This window comes from Lampetra planeri, chromosome 58, assembly GCF_965212315.1.
Source record: "Lampetra planeri chromosome 58, kcLamPlan1.2.h2, whole genome shotgun sequence".
NCBI classification, from domain to species: Eukaryota; Metazoa; Chordata; class Hyperoartia; order Petromyzontiformes; family Petromyzontidae; genus Lampetra; species Lampetra planeri.
This window is the reverse complement of record NC_136164.1, coordinates 3,547,851-3,573,709: the sequence shown is the minus strand read 5'-3', so window position 1 is coordinate 3,573,709 and position 25,859 is coordinate 3,547,851. Positions and strand designations below refer to the sequence as shown.

The window sequence follows — 25,859 nt, the reverse complement described above, 5'->3', positions numbered from 1 at the left end:
AGTTCCCGTATAAATCCTGAAGATTCTACGACAATTGCGCTCGTCACACACAAAGCGCTTGCCACAAGTGAAGCACAAACACCTCGCGGCTTATCTCGTCGAGGGGCATAAACCTTCATCACGCGGATTCCGCTCATCGCAGCAGCAGCAGCAGCAGTGGCGGCTTTTGACCAATCATGGAAACAAAGGCTGTCACCGCATCGCGCGGCGCTTTCAGATGCGCTTCTGCGGCCATCTGGAACGCTCTTTCCTTCCGATATGAGGAAGCCACTGGAGATGGGCACTTTTAAATCATCTACGTTGAAAACTAATTTCTGCACCTCCAATTACGCGGGCGGCTACGTACGCTGTGAGAGAAGTTTGATATGCATACATTCACGTGGCGTCAAAGTGCACCCATCCTGGCACCAGCACTGTGATGATGTCACTGCGACTTAATGGCGAACTTCAAATGCTATCGTTGTCATTATTACGAGGTTTGTGTACCCGGGAAAGCCTCACAGAGTCTCAAGACGTTTCATTCCGAACAAAAAGGCACCCGAGTCGAGAATGGAAGCCAGTGCCGCCACTGCGTCAACACCCTGTGTCCGTGTGTGTGTACGTGTGTGAATCATGGGGAGCGGTAGTGTAGTGGTGGTTAGCGTAATGCGCACAGATCCCAGCGACCCTAGTTCCATTCCTGCCCACGGCCAACCACCAGTGGACACTTATCTGAACCAATCCTGGGCCTCCCTTCGGTAGACTTAGCCTCAAATGAGCACCTTGTGCCAAGTTTGAACATCGCCACTCGAGGCAACGGCTGACGCTTGTGCGCAAGCTAACAGCGCTTGCCGCTACGGTCTGTTAACGCTACAAAGGGGGATTAGTGTGTGTGTGTTCTGGACTCACTTTGAATAGCCGAGTCAGCATCAGAGTCCGAGTCAAGATACTGCATACCCTTCCAAGGCTCCCCTGGACGGAATTCTTAAAGCACAGGCAAGATATACAACATGATCGTCATCAGCCACCGTCCATTCACTGGTACATCAAGGCCCACTCCCCCAAGCCTAATTATGGCTAACATAACCAGAGTACACACGCACACACATATATACAAATACTTACACACGTACACATGTAAACAAATATCTACATTATAGCCTTCACGGGTGTTGAGCAAGTGCTGTTATAAGCGAGCATCTGTTAAGGCCGGGATCCTGCAGTGGAGGGGGATGTTGTGGCCAGTACCATGTCTCCCCAGCGCTAACTCTTAAACGTCGCACCAGATGCTCCTCCCAATGTCCTGACAGCTATTGGGGTCATCAGACCATACTTCACCACGCTGGCCGGTAGTGGTTTGTTAAGGGGGATGTTAGCCGAGAATCAAACTCGGGTCGCTGGGTTCACGGCGCAGTGTGTTAACCACGACTCTAACCACGCGTACACACACGTACGCAGTACATACAAATACATATACACACACTCACAAATAAATCATAGATCAGCAATCGTCCCATAGACTAATAGTTGGTCCGCATAGACTAACACTGGACCCATTGAATAACACCGGTTCTATAGCCCATCAGTGATCATATAAAATTACAGTGGTCCCATAGACTAGTCTGTTTCCTAGACAACACTAATCCTATAGAACAACACGAGACTTACACTGGTTTCATAGACAAACACTGGCCCAATCGTCTTAACACTGCACCCACATAAAATAACTTTGGTCCTATAAAATAATAGACACAGACCAAGGCACACAGACCAACACTGGTTACCTAAAGCAACACTGGACCCATAGACCAACCTCGTTCCCAAACAGCTTAACACGTAGTAGGCTAACGCGACCGATATTCATAATAAAGGTTGTTGGGTTAGATCGCTTAAGTATAAATGTGTCGTAACCCTCCTCTCCACCCGACACAGCCAGTAAGGTTTGGCAAGTAAACAAAGGTGCTTCAATCCACAGGTAAATCGCCCAAAACGTCTACTACTCAAATTATAAATGTTGTGGATTCATTCTCCAACACACCAGTGGGCTGAAGCAGTAACCAACTGGCACGTTGTGTTTCGATTTAAAGCTTTCGTGACTGCAGGGATTCATCTTCTTGGTTCTTTCGGTAAAGTCACGTAGAAGGGAAATAATAAAATAAATAAAATAAATTCTATTTTATTCTTATTACTTTATTTCCCTTCTACGTGACTTTACCGAAAGAACCAAGAAGATGGCACGTTGTGTTTACGTGACAATCCTTACTGGCTGTGTTGGGTGATGACACATTCATACTCGCACGATCTCACCCAAAAACCTTTGTTATGAATTTGTCCAAGTCTTAACACCGGAGCCCAGAGACCAACACTGCACTCAAACGAACTGTCAATGAACCCAAAGGTCAACTCGTACCAGGAGGCCAACCAATTCCTTCCGTGCCGTTGGACACTTTTCCTCCGCCGGGTGGTGGCGGCGAGGGAGAGAGGAGAACAGGCGCGGCCCCAGGCTTCTCCCTGTGCAAGGCCCCACTGGCCGCCCCAACTGTGGCTGCCGATAACGATGATGATGATGACGATGACGCTCCCGATGATGTAGATGTGATGGTGGTGGCATTGGGAGGCTGGGACCAGGGGTCTGAGAGAAGCTGGGCTGCGTTTGAGGAGGCCAAAGACTGGGAGCCTAGAGAGACCGAGAGAGAGAGAGAGAGAGCGTTAGTGTTACCGTCATCATAATAATCGAGAGATATGGTCTATCCGCTGCTGGGTGAAGGTTGCCCTACGCTTTTACCGTTACTCACGGTCCTGCGATGCCACAATTCACCTCACTTCTGCACAAGAACTGATCTCAATCATCCCCCCAAATCCAGTGCGAAAATACACACCGACATCTAAAATAAATACAAAGACAAGTCGACGTACACAAAGATACACACACACACCCCATACACAACGACATATACGTACAAAGACAAAGATCCCACCACCACCCGTGTAGCCTTTATAGCCTGTTCTGGCAAGTGCTGTTTGCTGATAATGATAAGCAGGTGCAGCAAGGTGATGGTGTGGCTGACACCACATCCATCGTGACATCAAGAGTACAATCGGGGCAGGATTGAGGATAAAGGCAAACTTCAGAGCTGTTTAGTTTGTTGTCCTTCCACCGCACCTCCGATTAGCACGGTTGGCCACGTATGGTGCAAAAGAAGTTCAACATATATACACGGCATACTACAACTACGATACACTACACTACGTTAGGTGCCAAAGTTGACGATACATACACTACAAACTACACACCTCACCACTCTCCACTACACTATACCGCTAAACTAAATTAAAAGTAAATTTCTTTAGAACTGCTTTTTGTGTTTCGTTGGTTGTCCTTTCCCCGCACCTCAAATTAGTACGGTTGGCTACGTACAGTGGCAAAGTTCACACATACACTACATGCTACACGACCGTATCCTACACCACTGCACTAAATTGAAAATGCATTTCTTTATAGCTGTTATTTTGTGTTGAGTGGTCCCCTTCCTCTGCACCTCCGATGAGTACGGTTGGCTACGTAAGGTGCGAAAGAAGTTGAACATACCAAGTGCAAAATACAAAGTATCATAATAGCAGAGCCTCTTTAACTGTATATATATAATTCACGTTTGTGATGTACAGATCCATGATGTTTTTCACATCGTGTTAATGAGTCGCTTTATTGAGCTATCATTTGTGGCCAGGTAGCTTCTGAGAAATAAGCTAATATAGCTAAGTGGGCTTTACTTATTTTCTTGGTTCTTTCGGTAAAGTCACGTAGAAGGGAAATAATCAATTAGTAAAAATATAAAACAATAAAATTATCACGACGTTTCGATTGCAACACAAGCGATCATCATCAGCTGAGAAAATCACAGCAAGAAAATGTGAAAAAAGTGGCGGTTTTCAAATTTTCTTGCTGTGGTTTTCACAGCTGACGATGATGATTGCTTGTGTTGCAATCGAAACGTCGTGAGAATTTTATTGTTTTATATTTGTACTATTTTATTATTTCCCTTCTACGTGACTTCACCGAAAGAACCAAGAATATGAATCCCTGCAGTCACGAAAGCTTTAAAGTGGGCTTTACTTGGTAAGATAAAAAAAGATAAAACATAGTTTAGTTTGATTTGTAAATATATATTTTTTTCAAGTTATTTGTTTACACCCTTCCTATACTTTGCACAACTGTCGTAGATTTCTGTATTGTTAATTGTTGTAACGTTAAATGTCGATTTAAAGCTTTCGTGGACTGCAGGGATTCATCTTCTTGGTTCTTTCGGTAAAGTCACGTAGAAGGGAAATAATAAAATAATAAATATAAAACATAATAAAATAATTCTCACGACAGACCTGTTCTTCACCTGAGGACGGCTGCTTCCGTTGTGGCCGAAACGTCGTGAGAATTATTTTATTATGTTTTATTTTTATTATTTTATTATTTCCATTCTACGTGACTTTACCGAAAGAACCAAGATGATGTTGTGACGTTGTGATCTGCCCTAACCAGACATCAGTAAAACAAAGAGCTTCACAGCTCATCAGATTCCTCCGATACAGTAGAACCTCTCTTAACGACGGTAATTGGTTCCACGAAACTGGTTGCTAAGTGATATGGTCGTTAGGCGAGTATAAGATGTGCACGTTAAAGGCTTAATTCGTAACGATAGCATCGAAAGTTATCTTTTTGATCCAATTTATTTTTTACTATATGTTTAAACAATGGATATTGACACACAAAGATACTAACAACATTATAAACACATGATATTAAAAGAAAAACGGTTCATCCGTGCATTAATTAATATTTACTGTACCTACAACAGCCCGTCGTTAACAGGGGAATGGTCGGTAAGCGAACACATTGGGCTCTATGGAGGCACTACACTACCATACACTACACTACTATACACTATACACTACACTCTACACTACTATACACTACACTACCATACACTACACTACTATACACTACACACTACACTCTACACTACTATACACTACACTACTATACACTACACGACTATACACTACACTACCATACACTACACTACCATACACTACACTACTATACACTACACTCTACACTACTATACACTACACTACTATACACTACACGACTATACACTACACTACCATACACTACACTACCATACACTACACACTACACTACTATACACTACACTACAATACACTACACGACTATACACTACACTACCATACACTACACTACACTAGTACACTACTACACTACTGTACACTACACTACTATACACTACACTACTATACACTACACACTACAACGCACTACTATACACTGCACTACTATACACTACTATACACTGCACTACTATACACTACACTACTACACACTACACTACACTAGTATACACTACACTACTATACACTACTACACACTACACTACTACACACGACACATTGGGCTCTATGAAGGCTGGTCGTGAGGCGATTAGTCTTCAAGAGGGGTGGTCGTGAAGAGGGGTTTCTACTGTATACATGTTTTGATTCTCTTGGCACGATGTCCGACGTTTTGCTCCACATGCAGGGAAAGTTCCGGAGCAACTGAAAAGTTTATTTCGGCTTCTTCAAACAGCCATCACAACACTCCTGAAAAGGACGCTACAGGCACGTGGAGCGAAACGTCGGACGATGCTCAACAACGGTGCAGTAAAACAACCTGAAAAAACTTGGCCTGCCACCACCCGTTCCCCCTGGGGTTCACAACTACAGGAATTGGCATCTGTGTTTGCGCGGCGGGGATTGACTTTTGGATCGATATCTGGTGGAACTGCGTTGAACTCCGCGACGGTAAACTGCGTGGTTCCCACATCCCCAGGCTGAGATTCAAGGTCTGTATTTGGTCTGCGGAAAATGTGGTGAAAACCAACCACTCCTTCTAGATTTGAAGCTTTCGTGACTGCAAGGATTCATACTCTTAGGTTTTTTTTCGGTAAAGTCACGTAGGTAAAAAAATATAATAAAAATTAATAGAAGTAATAATAGAAATAAAATAGTAAATCACGACGTTTCGGAGGCAACACAAGTCTCCGTCATCAGGTGGGACCGTCACAGCTAGATTTACTGTATCAAGTGAGGCAAAACAAATTGTATTTAAGGGCTTGTCTCAGTAAATTTAACGGTGACGGTCCCACCTGATGACGGAGACTTGTGTTGCCTCCGAAACGTCGTGATTTATTATTTTATTTCTATTATTCTATTAATTTTATTTTTTACTTACGTGACTTTACCGAAAAATTCTAAGAGTATGAACCAACCACTCGTTCACTCACTCACTTATTTATTCAATCCTTAATTTGCCAGCAAGTCACTCACTCACCAACCCAATGAGTGCACTACACACTCCCCCCCCCACCCCGCTATGGTGATCTCAGCTGTGCGGCCGGCCCGGTGTCTGCGTTTGGTTGGCAGGAATCGATTTGTACCGAGATCTGGCAACCGGCATTGCCGAGTTGCACTTCATTAGTCAACTGCACCGTTTGGACAACCGCCCTAGGTGCCGACCGTGAGCCTGTTTGCGATCGTCTAAGAAACGAAGTTGAATTTCGATTTAAAGCTTCTTTCGTGACTGCAGGGATTCATCTTCTTGGTTCTTTCGGTAAAGTCACGTAGAAGGGAAGTAATAAAATAATAAAAGTCTGAATGTCTACTCGACAGACCTGCTCTCCACCTGAGGACGGCTGCTTGCGTTGTGGCCGAAACGTCGTGAGAATTATTTTATTATGTTTTATTTTTATTATTTTATTATTTCCATTCTACGTGACTTTACCGAAAGAACCAAGAAAACGAAGTTGAATTGCTTAATCAAACGCGATTTGACGTTGACCATAGAGGAAGGGAAGGGGGAGGGGGCTGAGGGAGGGAGGGGGGTCCCTGTGTCTCACCGTGTTTGTCGGAGGTCACACTGCCCCCGGGACTGAGCGACCACTCCCTGAACCGAGAACCGATCGCCGACACGGGGTCCAAGGAGGCGGCCTCCGCTCCCGGCGCTGAGAAGGCAAAAGCGACAGAAAACGGAGAACGCCGATGTTAGTATACACACACCGGGGGGGGGGGGGGCGTTTCAACGAGTAGAGAAACGATAATTGTTTTTTACCCTTTTATCTGGCAACAAAACCGACACCTTTTTTTACAAGGAGTCATGTTTGCATTCCGACCACAATACCTGCGGTCAGAATGCAAACAAACAACACAACTCTGATAATGTATGCACTGTCCTTGAAGTTGATTGGTCCACACCCGAGACAGATTTTCCTAGAGCCTAGTCTCACATGGTGTTGGACCAGATGACGCCAAAAGGCGCACAACTCAAAGACAATGCACCATCAGAGTATGAGAGCTCGGGGTAAGCATTTACACCATTGGAACCTCATTTGCCAGTAAAAAATATAATTGTTTTTTTACCCTTTTATCTGGCAACAAAACTGACACCTTTTTTACAAGGAGTCATGTTTGCATTGACCACAATACCTGCGGTCGGAATGCAAACAAAAACCACAACTCTGATAATGATATGCACTGTCCTTGAAATTGATTGGTCCACACCCGAGACGGCTTTTCTTAAAGAGGACTCCTTGTAAAAAAGGTGGAAGTAGAGGAATGTTTATCGTCATGGTGGCGACTGCATGAATCCGGAAGGTGAGAAAAAAACAAAACATCGCCTATCTTGCCTGCCGTCACCATTGGGTTCACCGAAAAAGCAGCACAATCACCACCAGAAAAATATCGTCGACGTCGCGATAGCCGTCATCAACAACCATCGCCGCCACCGCGATTATAGTCACAAATCATGTTACCATAAATTTCGATTTAAAGCTTTCGTGACTGCAGGGATTCATCTTCTTGGTTCTTTCGGTAAAGTCACGTAGAAGGGAAATAATAAAATAATAAAAATAAAACATAATAAAATGATTCTCACGACGTTTCGGCCACAACGCAAGCAGCCGTCCTCAGGTGAAGACCAGGTTTGTCGGGGAGACAGCGTCCGAATGATTCAGAATTATTTTATTATGTTTTATTTTATTATTTTTATTGTTTCCATTCTACGTGACTTTACCGAAAGAACCAAGAACATGTTACCATAATTAGTCACCGCCTTCAAGAACACCACTGCCGTCTATTCAATGCCGCCGACAAGGTCATAACCATCACTACCACCACTATCAGTAATACCACCACCACGACTACAACTATCACCCCACCTCCACCAACATCATCACCAATCACCACCACCACCCTTCACGACTACTACCACCACCTTCTTCATCGTCGTGGCCACCACCACCACCACCACCCCCCCACATACGAGGCAGGCTCTCCGTCCGTACCCAGGAGGAAAGAGTTGGTACCGAGCCGCTCCCTGCTCTGCACGTCCGCGTGGGGCGGCGGGGGTCCGTGCGCGTTTCCACGGTGAGACGACGCCCCTCTCTGGTGCAGCTGCTGCTGCTGCTGTTGCTGCTGCTGCTGTAGAATCGTGCTGAGTGTACGAGCCACCTGCACAAACGACAGAATGGACATCAAAGAAGGGAAGAAGTTGCTACAAACCCACCCCTCTCCCCCAACTTCGACACAACAGAATTTAGAATTCCTGAGAAATCGACCAAAACCGAATTTGAAAGCAATTCTTACACAACCCATCGGCAGCGCTGCTTTACCGGAGTGCATACATTTCCGCAGTATTGTTTCAAGAGGAGAAAATCTCTGACCGGTATTGACCAAGTGTCTCGTATGTACGTACGTATGTTGAACATCTTTCACACGGTACATGGCCAAGCGTTCTAATCGGATGTACTAATCGGGGGGGGGGGGGGTCTCATCAGCAGTCTGGCTTGCTTGGATCGTACACAAAGACACATACACACAAGGATGTGCCACTACCCGGGCTCGCCAGGAGAAAGCAGGATACAGCAAAAGCGCGAATAATATCTGTCCCTTCCGTGTGGCATAGCGTTGTCCCCTCAAACGAATGGAATTTTCCCCGGTTCCCCCCTTCCCGCATTTGTAAACACTCATTAATTGGCCAAAGAGATCTTAATATACAGGGTGCTTAAAAAAAAAACTAACACTTCCGATAATTTGCAACAATACCACGAGAAATCTGCCTCCGTGCTCTGGAGACCACCTGGAGAAGATTCCAGGCACGCGTTGACAACGATGGCGAACAAGTGAGAGACTGACGTTTCGAAGCTATTTGTTATCATGTTACAGTGCATTATCCGTTCTTTTTCCATTAAAAAAGATAGTACAGTCGAACCTCGGAGATTGAACGCACCAGAACTCGAACAAAATCAGTGTTCGAACGATATTTCCCAACATTTTTTGCCCCGGAAACCGAACGAAATTCGGAGGTCGAACGGGCAATCACAACTTGAAAGAACCTAGTATAGTAATAGGTTTTTACCCTTTCAACTGGTACAAAACTGACACCTTTATACAAGGCATCATGTTTGTACCAGTTGAAAGGGTAAAAACCTATTAATATATTTTGCCACTGGTAAAGGAGGTCTCAGTGTAAATGCTTACCCCGAGCTCTCAATACTCTGATAGTGCGCTATTTTTGAGTTGTACGCCTTTTGGCGTCATCTGGTCCAACACCAATGGAGACTAGGCTCTAAGAAAAGCTGTCTCGGGTGTGGACCAATCAACTTCAAGGACAGTGCATATCATTATCATCATCAGAGTTGTTTCTTTTTGTTTGCATTTTGACTGCTTGTGTTGTGGTTATTGCAAACATGATCCCTTGTATGAAGGTGTCAGTTTTTGTACCAGTTGAAAGGGTAAAAACCTATTACTATATTTTGCCGCTGGTAAAGGAGGTCTCATAGTTGAAAGAACCTGTACGGCTGATACACCTATGGCCAGCGTGCATGACACTTGCCCAGACAAAGGTTTTATCGTGAGAGGCTCAGTTAAAAATATCACCCAGATAAGGCAGTAGCCAACCGAGTTGGGCAATCTTTTTAATGATAATGCAACGTGTCATTTTCGAAACATCCTAAAACGGTGGCAGAAACAAACCTCTTTAGATAAGCTTTTAGTCAGAAAGAGCTCAAGTGACTCACAGTCGGTGGCAGAAAAGAGGCACAAAAGAGAAAGAACCCCAGAAGGGCAGTTTACCCGACGTTACTATGGAAGGGGACTTCCCTTCCAAACAAAAACACCACCACCTGCTCACCACCTTCCACTCAAGCCAACAACTCCCCTTACTACAGGTAAAGTGAAGTTCAATGTTCATTTACTCCATAGATTTATTTATTTATTCCATTTATTTGTTGTTTCCTGTTTTTTGTATGCTTTTATGCATGTAATTACTGTAAACTTCGTGTAAAAATGCTTTATAATGAGAGATTTCTTGTGTCTGGAACCAATTAATGTCATTTACATTCATTCTTATGGGGAAAATTAATTCGGTGTTCGAACAAATCGGGTATTCGAATGGCCTTCTGGAACCAATTAAGTTCGATCTCTGGGGTACCACTGTATCATATAAGTGTTACACATTTTTTGAAGCACCCTGTGTATAGAGGACCGCAGATCTTGGACAATTGTCGGTAGCGCCGGCCACCCCCCCTGGGCTTGCTTGTCTGTGGTTCGTCAGCGACTGTGAGTTTCCATTTGCATCATCGACGCCACACGTATATAAAAACTAACGCTGCAATGCCACTACACGCAGCCACTTCCCAACCATTAGCCATCTTCTCCAGATTGTAAGACACACTGAAGTTCACCAGCTTCCATTCTATATTTTGTACAGTCACACCTGGGTATACGACCGCTTTGGAATACGTCAAAGAATTTGGTCTACGTTGTGTTTTGACGGAAAAAAAAAATGTCTTGGGATACGACGTCTTGCTTGGGATACGACGCGCTTGCTAGGACTTGTATAGGTCGGGATGAGTCACCGCGTACCCGCGTAGACCCCGTTGAAACAAAGCGCCGCTCCTCATTCTGCCTGTAGATCTCATTCAGTGCACAACCCTTGCTAGAACTCCGTGAATTTTGACGTGTTTTTTGTCATTTTAACGTGATTTTTTTGCTAATTCGTTCAAGATGCATTTCAGTAATAAGTAGTGTCTAAATTATTTTATACAACCCCATTAATGTATAACATGCCATATAAAATAATTGGCTTTTTTACCCTTTTATCTGGCAACAAAACTGACACCTTTTTTACAAGGAGTCATGTTTGCATTGACCACAATACCTGCAGTCATAATGCAAACAAAAAACATAACTCTGAACATGTGCACTGTCCTTTAAGTTGATTGGTCCACACCCGAGACAGCTTTCCTTAGAGCTTAGTCTCACATGGTTTTGGACCAGATGACGCCAAAAGGCGCACTACTCAAAGACAATGTGCCATCAGAGTATGAGAGCTCGGGGTAAGCATTTACACCATTGGAACCTCATTTGCCATTAGCAAAATGTAATTGTTTTTTTTACCCTTTTATCTGGCAACAAAACTGACAAATAAAAGGATAAAAAAAACAATTATCATATTTTGCTACTGGCAAAGGAAATTCCAATGATGCCATATAAAATAAAATTTCTTATACTCTGGAACGGATTATTTCCTTTACCTTTATTTCTTATGGGAAAAATGCGTTTGGTGTCTACGTCATTTTCGGAATAAGTCCTACTACCCCTTCTGGAACGAGTTAACGACGTATACCGAGGTACCACTGTAACTTTATTATATTTCACACACTCGTTTCGACTTTTCCCAGGGTTGTCGCATTCCCGGAGAAATGTTTTTATAAACGACACCAAACGGTGGGGTTGACCTTCTTCTTGGTTCTTTCGGTAAAGTCACGTAGAAGGGAAGTAATAAAATAATAAAAATAAAACATAATAAAATAATTCTCACGACGTTTCGGCCACAATGCAAGCAGCCGTCCTCAGGTGAAGACCAGGTCTGTCGGGGAGACAGCGTCTGAACGACAGACCTGGTCTTCACCTGAGGACGGCTGCTTGCGTTGTGGCCGAAACGTCGTGAGAATTATTTAATTATGTTTAATTTTTATTATTTTATTACTTCCCTTCTACGTGACTTTACCGAAAGAACCAAGAAGATGAATCCCTGCAGTCACGAAAGCTTTCAATCGGTGGGGTTGACGTCACACTTTTCGGAACATCTTATAATCCAGAGAATACGATTGGTTCACAAGTGACGACACCGCATTTATCCCCCTAAGACCGAAACGGGAGGATGGCTCCACAACTCTGGCCGTCGCCTGACGAGGCTGCTTGTAATTACCGGTGAAACGTCACCGGCTACCTCGAATTGTAAATGTTGTAGTGGGTTTACTCTCCAACACACAACCGGCGTGTACTGAACTAGTACACTACACTATAAACTACACACTATACACTACACATTATACACTACACACTATACACTACACTATACTAGTAACGAATTGGCACGTTTTGTTTACGTGACAAACCCCTTCCTAATTGGCTGCGTCGGGTGGTGGCGGGTTTAGCGGCACATTTATATTTACGCGATCCAACCCATTAACAAGTCTATTATAGAGAACGTGGTTCACGTTCAATCGTACCTGCGCCTCCTGCTGCTGCCTCAGCGCCGCCGATGCATTGCGCGATCCCTGCTGCAGCAGCAGTCTCTGCTGCGCCTGTGGGGGGGGGGGGGGCGCGGAGGGGGGCAGCACGGAACAATCAAGTCTCCAAGGATGGCGAGACGCAGCCTACACACGGCATGTTGGCTGGGACGATACCTGAGTTGCTTTCTAGGCCCCTCCGGCAGATAAATGCCGCTCGCAGCTGCACGAATCACGAGCGTAAAAAATAGTCGGACGGTGGATTATCAACGTCTCCAAACGCCATGTTGCATTTCGATTTAAAGCTTCTTTCGTGACTGCAGGGATTCATCTTCTTGGTTCTTTCGGTAAAGTCACGTAGAAGGGTAAAAATAAAGTTAAAACATAATAAAATACAATTCTCACGACGTTTCGGCCACACCGCAAGCAGCCGTCCTCAGGTGAAGAACCGGTCTGTCGGAAAGGCAGCGTCCGAAATGGCTGATGAAACGTCGTGAGAATTGTATTTTATTATGTTTTATTTTTATTATTTTATTATTTCCCTTCTACGTGACTTTACCGAAAGAATCAAGAAGGCCATATTGTATTGCCAAATCATAGCTCGGAGTGCTCCGTGCCTGATGAAAGGTAACATCCCCATGTGCCGAAAAGGGAACGTTTCTTTCATCAGTGCGCACTACGTGATGCGACGTGGCTCGTAAAACGCGCGCACGGCCATTTGTAGCCAGCGGCCCGAGCTCATCAACAAGCTATAACCGAGAACTCGGCTCAACGTCTCGAAAACCGTGATCGTTGACGGGGAAAAAAAACCGTCGAACAAAACCATTCAAAGTGCGCAAAGGAGGAGCATAGAGAGAAAGCAGCGTGCTTGGAATTACGCTGAAGCAAAGAAAGAGGGCGCGCGTCGATCGAAGCGATAGGAGAACACAAGTAGGTTAATGACACCACTCAAACGGTTAGGGAAAGTCAGCGGGGCGCTTGTGCCGGGAGGGACACTCCGCAAGGGAAGGCGATGGCTGATGGTAGAGAATAACAAGGGAGCGTGGCAGCCAAGGAATGGAATCGCCACCACACCCCGCCCCCCCCCCACCCATGGGAGCAATGCAATCAGCTCTGGTGCAGCACAGGTGCCGGGTAGATCGCTGCTGCATCACAGCACCGTGCGTGGCGGCGGCGGCGGCAGCGGGGGAAGGCCTTAACCCAGCAGCGGCGTTTTGACCATGGCCGATGGCGATTGACATCTAGGCTGGCGCAAAGCTTCCGTAGGGGAGAAAAATCAAGGCTTTGCGAGTGGCGTGTGCGCGCGTGAACTGACCAGCTGTATCTGAGCCTGAGCCAGCTGGTTGAGCACTGCGAACTGTTGAGGCCCCAGGTTTCCCTGCATGAGCTGGGCTGGGCTAATATTATTGGCCCTGGCAGCACATTGCAACAGCTGGGCAGGGGACAACTGGGCACACAAACACACACGGGGGGGTATGAAGATAGATATGCACAGTAGAACCCCTCTTAACGCCGGCAATTGGGTTCCACGAAACCGGTAGTCAAGTGGTTTGGTCGTTAAGCAGGTATAAGGAGATTCGGTAACACCAAGAATTCGAAAAGAGACGTTTCCACGTCGAAGCCTCGACAGACACCGGATGTAAACGACGTGCCACCCAACGCTCACGAACGGACGTCGCCGATTGGCCGAGGCCCGGTCAGGCCACTCTGGGGCTCGCCGATTGGCCGAAATTGGCGGTTGCGAGCTCGTTGGTCGGTAAGCTCCGTGGAGGCCTGTTGTGAAGCAATGAGGTGTTAACGGGCGTGTTCGTTAAGAGGGGTTTCTACCGCATGTATAGACATTGTCATAATCCTGCTGTCGTATCTAGGGTAGGGCACCCAGTCGCTACCTCACTGTGCTCGACAGAGAATTCAGAGTAAATCAGCAGGTGGTGTGTGATTTGATGATCCACCGACTGGCTCCGGGGTCGCTCGCGAAACCGGCGGTCACTCGCCTTCCGTTCACTCTTGTAGGTCTAGCTCTACGCTCACTTTGCACGTGAATGTCACTCCACCACGCGTTGAGGACTGTCTACCAGACGAACCATGTCTGGTAGACCGTGTCCGATTAACACAGTTGGCTACGCACGGTCCAAAAGAAGTTCAACATACACACGTGTCGTCTTAACCATTTACAATGGTAAAATATTTAAGAGCAATGTAGAGTAACAGATATAAAGACAAGGCATACAAGATGAAAAGAGAGACATGCATTTATATAAACCTCCTCGAGCCGAGTCTCAAGACCCTGAGACCCGGTCTCCTGGAGCCGAGTCTCAAGACCCTGAGACCCGGTCTCCTGGCACCGAGTCTCAAAACCCTGAGACCCGGTCTCCTGGAGCCGAGTTTCAAGACCCTGAGACCCGGTCTCCTGGAGCCGAGACTCAAGACCCTGAGACCAGGTCTCCTGGAGCTGAGACTCAAGACCCTGAGACCCGGTCTCCTGGAGCCGAGTCTCAAGACCCTGAGACCCGGTCTCCTGGAGCCGAGACTCAAGACCCTGAGACCCGGTCTCCTGGAGCCGAGACTCAAGACCCTGAGACCAGGTCTCCTGGAGCCGAGTCTCAAAACCCTGAGACCCGGTCTCCTGGAGCCGAGTCTCAAGACCCCGAGACCCGGTCTTCTGGAGCCGAGTCTCAAGACCCCGAGACCCGGTCTCCTGGAGCCGAGTCTCAAAACCCTGAGACCCGGTCTCCTGGAGCCGAGTCTGAAGATGCTGAGACCCGGTCTCCTGGAGCCGAGTTACAAGACCCTGAGACCCGGTCTCCTGGAGCCGAGTCTCAAAACCCTGAGACCCGGTCTCCTGGAGCCGAGACTCAAGACCCTGAGACCCGGTCTCCTGGAGCCGAGACTCAAGACCCTGAGACCCGGTCTCCTGGAGCCGAGACTCAAGACGCTGAGACCCGGTCTCCTGGAGCCGAGACTCAAGACCCCGAGACCCGGTCTCCTGGAGCCGAGTCTCAAGACTCTGGAAACCCAGTCTCCTGGATCCGAGTCTTCCTGCCCTCACCTGATTGGATAGAAATGGGGCTGGAATCTGTGAGCGAGCACTGGCTCCGGGATTGGAGAACATTTGTCCCGGCGAAGGGTGGTTGTACCCTCTCCTGTGTCCTCCATTCTGAAAAGAGTGAACAACCAACGCCAGGCACAATGGAGGCTGAGTGAGCATCTAGGACTCGATGGGTTCAACCATGGCCGTGTCACAAGACACTCGAGTGACCTTTAACCCTTTCCTATTCTGATGATGTATGTGCACGTACGTGTACGACATCCCAACGGAATCGGCGAAAATGTTTTTTTAAATGTTTACACTTTATTGTTAAGCCTTCAGGTCGGAGGCCGTGCCCGAGGCTCCCACAAGGCCATGCGGGAGGGCGTGTGGCAGATTTTGGCGCCAGCTAACGGAGTTCTAGATTTGAAGCTTCCGTGACTGCAAGGATTCATATTCTTAGGTTTTTTCGTAGGTGACTTTACCGCACCACCTCTACATAACAAAGTCTCAGTCAACCATTCTACACAACAAAGACTCATTTCCTGGCAGCGATTTCAGCCGCATCACCTCTACATTACAAAAGGCTCAGTCCCTTTTACACGCACCTTTACATCATCTGCACCTAGTTTACACAACAAAGGCTCATTCCTAGCAGCGTGCTTCAGCCGCACCGAACCTCACAAACATAATATTCAGGGCCTACCTTGGCTCCTCCCACCCTCAACCAGTATATATACAAATACGGTTTTCTTAGAATTTGTCTCACTTGATACAGCTGTCGTGCTGTGACGGTTCCACCTGAAGACGGAGGCTTGTGTTGCCTCCGAAACGTCGTGATTTTTATTTTATTTTACTTTTATCAATTTTTCACCTACGTGACTTTACCGAAAAAACCTAAGAATAGCTAACAGAGTGCGGTCGTGTCGCGAAAATTATCCACGGGCAGCACATAGTATTTAAAAGTAACGGCGCCACGCCCGTCTAAATAAAATGAACACCAACCGCTTGCACATTCCGGAAACTTGCAGACGTCTCTGAACGGGCAAGGGTTAATAGAAGGCTCATTCACAGTACTGGACAACGGTTTGGTAAAATTAAGGTTTGCAGCCAACGTAACGATTTCATATTCGGCACTTGGGGTTGGGTCATGTAATTATTTGGCGGCCAAACAAATTAAACCATCACGCGCGCAAGCATCCAACGAACGTGCCGCGTCGAGTGTTTCGGTTCGGTGCGGAAGGGAACCCAGCGGAGCACCTGCCGCCTTGCGTCCTTCACCTCCGCTACGATGGTCGACCGCACGCTCACCTGCTCGTAGAGATGAGCGCGTTCCAGCGAGGGCTCTCTCAGGCCAGCGTTGGGGCTTCGGGTCAAACCGCCGCCATAGTCCGGGTTGGCTTTGTCGACATTAGCCTTCAGCAGGGCTCCTAAGAACACCACGACGACGACACCACAACAACGACAGGATCACACACATTGCCACGTTTCCGGTGACCCGTGCCAAACCAGATACACCTTTCGGGGGGCTCGTGTGGCTAAGTTCTGCGTGGGTTTTTGCGGTCGCGCTATCAAACACCTCGACGAACGTTTTGGGTTGTGCCGCCGTGTGCCGTTTGACACGACGTCCGACGTTTCGCTCCACGTGCCGGCGAGCTTCTTCAGGACCATTCTCGACGCGCCGGGAGCTTCCTAATATCGGAACAGCGCGGTTCCAGACGGCCGCAGAAGCGGGTCTGAAAGCGCGCGATGCCGTGACCCGTCCTGGTTCCATGGCCAGCCAAAGGCCACTGCTGCTGCTGGGATGCCCGCAGTTTGCGTGAAAAGAGTAGGCTCACAAGGGCAATGAAGGTTCGCGACGGCAGTGTCAGCAGCTGCAAACGACGCTGCGCTCTTTAAATACGAGTTGAGGGCAGGCGATCAGCCGGGTCCTCAAAAGGCGGCGTTGTTCTCAGCGTTCGTGTCACATCAACCGGGCGAGCTGAATCGCATCCAAATTTTGTAACAAAGGATATTCAACACGAACACCAATGGCGAAATTAAATGAGTTAAGAAGACATTCTTTGGGTCTTTCGGTAAAGTCACGTAGATGGGTTCAAAGAAAAAAAACTACTACGATGTTTCGATCGCAACACAGCCGATCCGAACATCATCAAACGCTTGTGTTGCGATCGAAACGTCGAAGTTTTTTGTTATTTTCTTTGAACCTACCTAAGCGACTTTACCGAAAGACTCAAAGAATACGAATTCCTGCAGTCACGAAAGTTATGTCAAGATTAAATAAGAAATTATTGCCCCTGATCTACAACATTCTCACGCTGACAACTCACCCAGTGCCAAGTCCGAGTTGAGGTTGTTTGAAAGAAGCATCTCTTCTGCTTGTTCCCTCTGAGACGACAGACCAAAAAAAACCACCACAAAAATCGGCTTATTGTTATAGTTGTTTCACTTGTTTGCCCAAGAAAAGTCTCACAGAGTCTCAAGACCTCTTTTTCAGGAGGGTCCTGCCCAGTTTACACAGTCGGGGGGAGGGGCATGGTTGCTACTGCCGTTTCCGCCATGTGCAATTCCAATTGAGTAATTTAAGCGAGGTGAATTTTCAGTATTGGGATGTTTTGGCCAACGCTTTTTTTTGTTAGCCATGGGCGAAAACAAGACAACACGCCAATCTTCCGTGAGGGAACACTTTCCGCGCACCGTTATAACGCGCCTTTTGAGCGGTCGATGACGCACTACTTTCGTGAGCTGCGCGGGTGAGCGGAGTGATACAGCACGCGGCGGAGTACCCACAGTTATTTATCCCGCCATCTGACTGTGCGAGTTGTACATCGTAGCTCGCCAAACTTTATCACCACGTAATTTACGGGAAAATTGTTTTTGCCAAATGTGTTTTTCGTTCAACGAGGAACTTTACAGGAATGCATCCACCACGTTAAACGAGGGCTTATCACCAGAGGTCGCCCGATACCCGTACCCTACCCGATACCCGGCAGGGTACGGGTAGCCGTACCCGTTTGCGACCCTGGTGCGGGTAAAGGTAGGCCGTGAGTCACTGGCGAGTCACCGTTTGTCACTCATTTCCCAACGTCTTGTCTCTTCTCACAATTCAAGTTCCTAGAATCAACCCACCCGCGCCTGCAACGTGGCTTCATCCCAGAGGTCGCAATCGGGTACCCGATACCCGTACCCTACCCGTACCCGGCCGGCTACGGGTAGTGTACGGGTACGGCCGGGTACGGGTACCCGTACCCGTTTGCGACCCTGGTGCGGCCGGGTACGGGTAAGGAATCAAAACCCGTTTGCGACCTCTGCTTATCGCACACGCGTGTCTCTCGTGGGTGGCGGTAGTGTAGAGGTTAGACCACTGCGCGTTGAACGCGAGTTCGATTCCCACTCATGACCAATAACAGTGGCAAATATTTGAATCGCCCCTGGGCCTCCCCCTAGATCAACTCAGCCTTAAATGAGTAACAGGTACGGTGTGTTAACATCAGCAATGGTGAGATGGAGGCGGCCAGGCATGGTGTTGGCCACCCAGCCCCCTCGTGTGCCGTGCCAGCCTGAATAGTGCTGTTAGCAAGAACATCTCTTTCGGCTACACTTGGAACCATTGGATTTTTTTTCGATTTCAAGCTTTCGTGACTGCAGGGATTCATCTTCTTGGTTCTTTCGGAAATGTCACGTAGAAGGGAAATAATAAAATAATAATACAATATAATAAAATAATTCTCACGACGTTTCTTCTCACGACGCTTGCGTTGTGGCCGAAACGTCGTGATAATTATTTTATTATGTTTTATTTTTATTATTTTATTATTTCCCTTCTACGTGACTTTACCGAAAGGACCAAGAAGACTATTGGATTTGCTCGTCACTACCTGGTCTGGATACGTAAGCTAGTCTTCAGTTGTTTCACGTGTGAAATGGATCACTGGAAGCCACACCTGGTGAGCCGTGTAAAATGGGAGTCACTCACCGACAAGCCTAGGTCAGTGAGCTGCTTCAGGAGACGCGCCAACATCAGCTCATAACCCTGTAGACATCATCACCACCGACAGCATTAGGATCATCACCATTCTCATTGGCGCAACCACAATCAGCACCAGCGAAGCGTTACCACAGCAACCCCCTTTCTGCATATGTAGACTTAAACAAAACAGGCGTGTAATTAAAGCATGAGCACGCCGCTCATATTTACGGGAAAATACACAACCCCTACAACTCTTCTCAGGCAGACACCAATGTACAAACAAGCCACTCGGGGGGCACACACCACGTAAGCCTCCACATGCACAAACAGGCGTGCACACCCCCACACACACAACCACAGACCCCCTTACACATACAACTACAACCACACACACACAAACGCCTACAACGCGCTCGCACCGATATTCACAGACGCCCTCAAATTTCACAGGAAATGTGTAAGGCTCTTGCTTGGCAGGTCACGAGATAGAGACCAGGGGGTGTTGTGGCTCAACTGGGATGCACTGTGCCCCGCTCCTTGCTGCGAGCATAAACTCCTCCATCTGTTATTGTTTGGAGGGCAACGCACACAAACCATAAACACACAGACCCCCCCCCCCACACTGCCGCTTACACCAATACCAATATACCCGCCATTAGTCACTAAGTGACGGTGACGTTACCACGGCGTTTATCCGAGGCCAGGTGCACTTTGAGGCCACGTCAAGTGTCGAACGCTCGCCGACAGGAGACCACGGGACAGACCCAGGTGCTTCCACCACCACACACACCTTGGGCTGTTGCTGCTGTTGCTGCTGCTGTTGCTGCTGTTGCTGATGCTGCTGTTGCTGCAGTGGTTTCCTCCACGGATGTCCCCCAGGACTATGCGTCGAGAGGGGCCCCCCATTCCACAGGCTTTCCGAAGCGAGGTCGTCAGCGGGGGGCCCCCCGAGTGTGGTCCAGTCGGGAGAGAACCCATCTGCAGCGGGTAGCCCCCCACTCCAGCCGTCCATTTTGCTCCTGTCTGCACGCAGCGACGGTCGACACAACACGAACCCACTGAGACCCTCGGAGGTAAAAGCGCAACCCTGCAACTGGTTTCTCGCGACACTGCTGGCGGAGGGGCATGCCTACGAGAGCTATCGCACTTTTACATCACCTAGATTGAAAACGAATTTCTTTAGCACTACTTTTTGAGTTTAATTTTTTGTCCTTCCCCCGCACCTCCGATTATGAGCACATTTGGCTACGGACGGTGCGAAAGAAGTTCAACGTACATACGTGCGTACGAGAGGCAGCTCGACTCTACACTTGCACACGTTGGCCAAGACGTCTTGAGAAAATGTGGGAGCTCCGCCACTTGGTACCACCGCACGCAACGTGCCGATCAACTAACTGTGGCGAATTCATTTACATTCTGAGTGGACAGCAGAGGTCGCAAACAGGTTTTGATTCCTTACCCGTACCCGGCCGCACCAGGGTCGCAAATGGGTACCCGTACCCTACCCGATACCCGGCTACCCGTACCCGGCCGGGTACGCGTAGGGTACGGGTATCGGGTACCCGATTGCGACCTCTGGGATGAAGCCATGTTGCAGGCGCGGGTGGGTTGATTCTAGGAACTTGTATTGTGAGAAGAGACAAGACGTTGGGAAATGAGTGACAAACGGTGACTCACCAGTGACTCACGGCCTACCCGTACTCGGCCGCACCAGGGTCACAAACGGCTACCCGTGCCCGGCCGGGTACGGGTAGCCGGGTATCGGGTAGGGTACGGGTATCGGGTACCCGGTTGCGACCTCTGGTGGACAGAGGTGGCGGGGAGGGGGGGGGGCGGTAGATTTAAGAAACTTGCACCGTCGTTCGAACTGCTGCGCCACGGGAGAATGAAACTAACCGGCGACCTTCGGGTTGCAAGTCCAGTGTGCGAACCGTGACAGCGCGCGGGCAAGCATGTGGGCTTGGGATGGGGGGGGGGGGGGGAGAGGTTCACGACAGCCGGGTCGGGAACACAGTGGGTTGGACACTGAACTCTTGACCTCTCACGGAACGATCAAGTCGCCATCGACGCATGCGATGACGTGCACGGCAGCGTGTCTTCACCGTGCACGTGCCCGACTTGACGCCACACGACCTACACCAAGCACTGCGTGGCCCCGAGCCATCTTCAGACACTGCGAGGCCAACGCATCGCGGTTCGTGGCCAATGGAAAACCACCGCGACCGCGGGGGGAGGGGGGGCTACGCTGGCTGTGCCGGAGAGTACGTCCTTAAGGAGCCCACTGTCAAATCCACGACACCTAAGGCCTCCATCTAATTATCTTTTAAATATCTCTAGAACATGGATTCACAGAGGTGACAACAAGGCCGTTGCTGTAACGTTTTGCAAAAACCTTGTGTCCCCCCCCCTAACATCGTAAGTATTCCTTCAAAACATATCACGAAGCAGAAGACGAGTGCTGCATACAGCAGTCACATTTGCAAATGTGATTTGTTAAATTTCTCCTCGCCTGCGTATCAATAGTTCGGCTAACGGTGCCATCTTATTGAGGGACTACTGCTGTGTTATCTTGGTGTGGTCTGGCATTATTCATTTTCAGCGACTTGCTTACCATTTTCTCTATCTTTGTACCGCTATCGTTTATTTGTGTGCGTATTAAATTTCGATTTAAAGCTTTCGTGACTGCAGGGATTCATCTTCTTGGTTCTTTCGGTAAAGTCACGTAGAATGGAAGAAATAAAATAATGAAAAAAAACATAGTAAAATTTTTTTAGCTTTTATTAATTTATTATGTTTTATTTTTATTATTTTACTATTTCCATTCTACGTGACTTACCGAAATAACCAAGAAGATGTGTGCGTATTGTTGGCCGTGGTAACCTGCCGACCCCCTTGCCCATACCGGGGACTTGTGCGAGAAAAAGAGCATCGGAGGCTCATCGAATTCCTCCTTCGGTGCAAATAAAGATTCCGATTCGGATGCCGAACTCACCAGTTCTGCTGGAGAAGCGCTCAGCGGCCGGAGTGTTGGCCCAGCCGGACACAGGTCGCCCGGCGTTGGTTGGAAGAACCCCGGGGGGGTCGGGGGCGGGCGGGGGATGCGACGCCGCCCACCCCGGGGCTGCTCCCTCTCCGCCTCGACCCCACAGCGATGTGCCGTCATCGCCGCGGGAGAAGCCTTCGGAAGGCCGCGAACGATCGTACCAGCCTGAGAGAGAGAAGGGAAGAGAGACTGAGGACCAGGTGTCTTGGGACTCGGCTCCAGGAGACCGGGTCTCAGGATCTCGAAACTCGGCTCAAGGAGACCGGGTCTCAGGGTCTCGAGACTCGGCTCCAGGAGACCGGGTCTCAGGGCCTCGAGACTCGGCTCCAGGAGACCGGGTCTCAGGTCCTCGAGACTCGGCTCCAGGAGACCGGGTCTCAGGGCCTCGAGACTCGGCTCCAGGGGACCGGGTCTCAGGGCCTCGAGACTCGGCTCCAGGGGACCGGGTCTCAGGGCCTCGAGACTCGGCTCCAGGAGACCGGGTCTCAGGGCCTCGAGACTCGGCTCCAGGAGACCGGGTCTCAGGGCCTCGAGACTCGGCTCCAGGAGACCGGGTCTCAGGGCCTTGAGACTCGGCTCCAGGAGACCGGGTCTCAGGGCCTTGAGACTCGGCTCCAGGAGACCGGGTCTCAGGGCCTTGAGACTCGGCTCTAGGAGACCGGGTCTCAGGGCCTTGAGACTCGGCTCCAGGAGACCGGGTCTCAGGGCCTTGAGACTCGGCTCCAGGAGACCGGGTCTCAGGGCCTTGAGACTCGGCTCCAGGAGACCGGGTCTCAGGGCCTTGAGACTCGGCTCCAGGAGACCGGGTCTCAGGGCCTTGAGACTCGGCTCCAGGAGACCGGGTCTCAGGGTCTTGAGACTCGGCTCCAGGAGACCGGGTCTCAGGGTCTTGAGACTCGGCTCCAGGAGACCGGGTCTCAGGGTCTTGAGACTCGGCTCCAGGAGACCGGGTCTCAGCGTCTTGAGACTCGGCTCCAGGAGACCGGGTCTCAGCGTCTTGAGACTCGGCTCCAGGAGACCGGGTCTCAGCGTCTTGAGACTCGGCTCCAGGAGACCGGGTCTCAGGGTCTTGAGACTCGGCTGCAGGAGACCGGGTCTCAGGGTCTTGAGACTCGGCTCCAGGAGACCGGGTCTCAGCGTCTTGAGACTCGGCTCCAGGAGACCGGGTCTCAGCGTCTTGAGACTCGGCTCCAGGAGACCGGGTCTCAGGGTCTCGAGACTCGGCTCCAGGAGACCGGGTCTCAGAGTCTCGAGACTCGGCTCCAGGAGACCGGGTCTCAGGGTCTCGAGACTCGGCTCCAGGAGACCGGGTCTCAGGGTCTCGAGACTCGGCTCCAGGAGACCGGGTCTCAGGGTCTCGAGACTCGGCTCCAGGAGACCGGGTCTCAGGGTCTTGAGACTCGGCTCCAGGAGACCGGGTCTCAGGGTCTTGAGACTCGGCTCCAGGAGACCGGGTCTCAGGATCTCGAGACTCGGCTCCAGGGGTCCGGGTTTCAATACGAGTATCATTCACAACACAGAGCGTCTCTCTCACCAGTAGGAGACAATTTCCTCATGGGCGCTGCTCCTCCTTGTATGGGACGCCCGCGGTCCTGCTGCTGCTCGCTCGATGCAGACATCCCTCTCCTCCTGCCGCCGCTCCCAATCTGCCCATACCTTCCCTCTTCCTCCCAGTCTACATCCCACATCCCCATCGTGTCGCTGTTCCGGCCGCCACCTCCCCACCCACCCTCCAACCCCATCCTCTGCTGCTGTTGCTGCTGCTGCTGCTGATGCTGCTGTTGGTGCTGCTGGTAGGCGGAGGGAGGCCTAGAATCATCCCAGCCTCTCTGCATCGCGCTTGAAGATGAAGACGGCATTGCCGGCGGCGGTGGCGGCATCGCCGGTGTTTGTGCCATTGCCGCAGCTTTGGCAGATGCCGCCTGCTCTTCCCACGTTCCCCAGCGCTCAGTCGAAGCGCCCCCCCAACCTCTGTTTGCGCCACCACTATCGCCACCGCCGCCGCTGCCGCCGCCACCGCCACCGCCGCCACCCCCTTTGCGAGCGGGAGTCATTCCAACCGCCAGCGCTATCCCAAGTTTGCTCAGCGGCCCGTCCGGTCTGCCATTGCCCTGCTCCATGATTCTTCTGCTGCTGCTGCTGTTGCTGTTGTTGTTGTTGCTGCTGCTGCTGCTGCTGTTGCTGTTGTTGTTGCTGTTCAGCCCAGCTCGAATGGGGCTGCAGTCCAAACTTTGACTTTGTTGAGGACGACGATGAAGACGATGCAGTACCAGTACTAGCAGCAGCGGCTGCGGCAGCGGCCGCGATAGCGGGAGCAATGTCCTCCCAGTAGCCCACCGTGAAGCCATCGTCCCAGCCGCACGATGACGGTGACGTCCACTGCCTCACATTGGTTCCCTCCCTACGAGCCGCCTGCTGCTGCTGCTGCGTGGGTGGCGGCGGCGGAGGTGGAGGCTGGGGCCTTGGCGGCGACGCGATAGGCCACGGCGTGTTCTGCTTCACCGGCGTTTGGCCCCAGCCGGCGTTGGAGAGCACGCGGGGGTCGATTTCGCGCCGGTTTTGGGAGGCGGGCGCTTCTCCCGCCGGCGTCTTGATGCACGGATTGGGGGGTCCGTTCCTGCTGCCGGTGCCGCCGGTGCCGCCGGTGCCGCCGGTGCTGCTTGCGCCGCTGCTGCTGCTTCGAGCTCCACTGCTGTTACCGTTGCTCACTACGGTCACACCCGCTAACCCTACGATGCTGCTGCTGCAACTGCCGCTTACTGTCATGCCAGCTGCGGCCGACACGCTGCTGCTGCTGCTGCTGTTATTGCTGCTAACTCCACTCGTAGCACTGGCTGTGCCTGCCGCATTATTGCTACTGCTGCTTTTTACTGTGGCACCCGCTGTATTATCGCTGCTACTGCCATTGCCCACCGTAACACCGGTTGCGCCTGACATTTTATTGCTGCTGCTGCCGCCGCCACCGCCGACCGCAGCGGCGCCGGCTGAACTTAGGTTGTTACCACTGCTGCTGCTGCTACGGTGCTTGCAATCATTACCCCAGCCTCGATCAGGAACGCCCGAGTCTGCTGCATCACCCCATCCTGTCGCCGCCGCCGCTGCTGCTGCAGCGGTAGTAGCGCCGGCACCTTCGGGTTCCGCAGAACCAGACTGCGGATCCACGCCGCTGGCTTGTGCTTGTTGTTGCTGTTTCCCGGTATGTCGAGCAGATATGGA

At 49.9% G+C, this 25,859-nt stretch overlaps 1 protein-coding gene across 1 annotated transcript in view; it reads right to left on the bottom strand.

Annotated features, from left to right (window-relative positions):
• Positions 1 to 24,763, bottom strand: part of LOC144736008 (trinucleotide repeat-containing gene 6C protein-like) — a 32,588-nt gene extending 7,825 nt beyond the window's left edge. The window contains exons 1-13 of the mRNA XM_078618639.1: positions 24,178 to 24,763; positions 22,593 to 22,808; positions 20,391 to 20,623; positions 19,607 to 19,663; positions 17,961 to 18,018; positions 16,942 to 17,060; positions 15,652 to 15,759; positions 13,918 to 14,049; positions 12,603 to 12,677; positions 8,370 to 8,535; positions 6,927 to 7,031; positions 2,390 to 2,656; positions 889 to 963 (exon numbers count right to left, since the gene is read on the bottom strand). Of these exons, the coding sequence (XP_078474765.1) occupies positions 889 to 963; positions 2,390 to 2,656; positions 6,927 to 7,031; positions 8,370 to 8,535; positions 12,603 to 12,677; positions 13,918 to 14,049; positions 15,652 to 15,759; positions 16,942 to 17,060; positions 17,961 to 18,018; positions 19,607 to 19,663; positions 20,391 to 20,623; positions 22,593 to 22,808; positions 24,178 to 24,763 (2,197 nt within the window). The remainder of the gene's footprint in view (positions 1 to 888; positions 964 to 2,389; positions 2,657 to 6,926; positions 7,032 to 8,369; positions 8,536 to 12,602; positions 12,678 to 13,917; positions 14,050 to 15,651; positions 15,760 to 16,941; positions 17,061 to 17,960; positions 18,019 to 19,606; positions 19,664 to 20,390; positions 20,624 to 22,592; positions 22,809 to 24,177) is intronic.
• Positions 24,764 to 25,859: the final 1,096 nt, after the last annotated feature.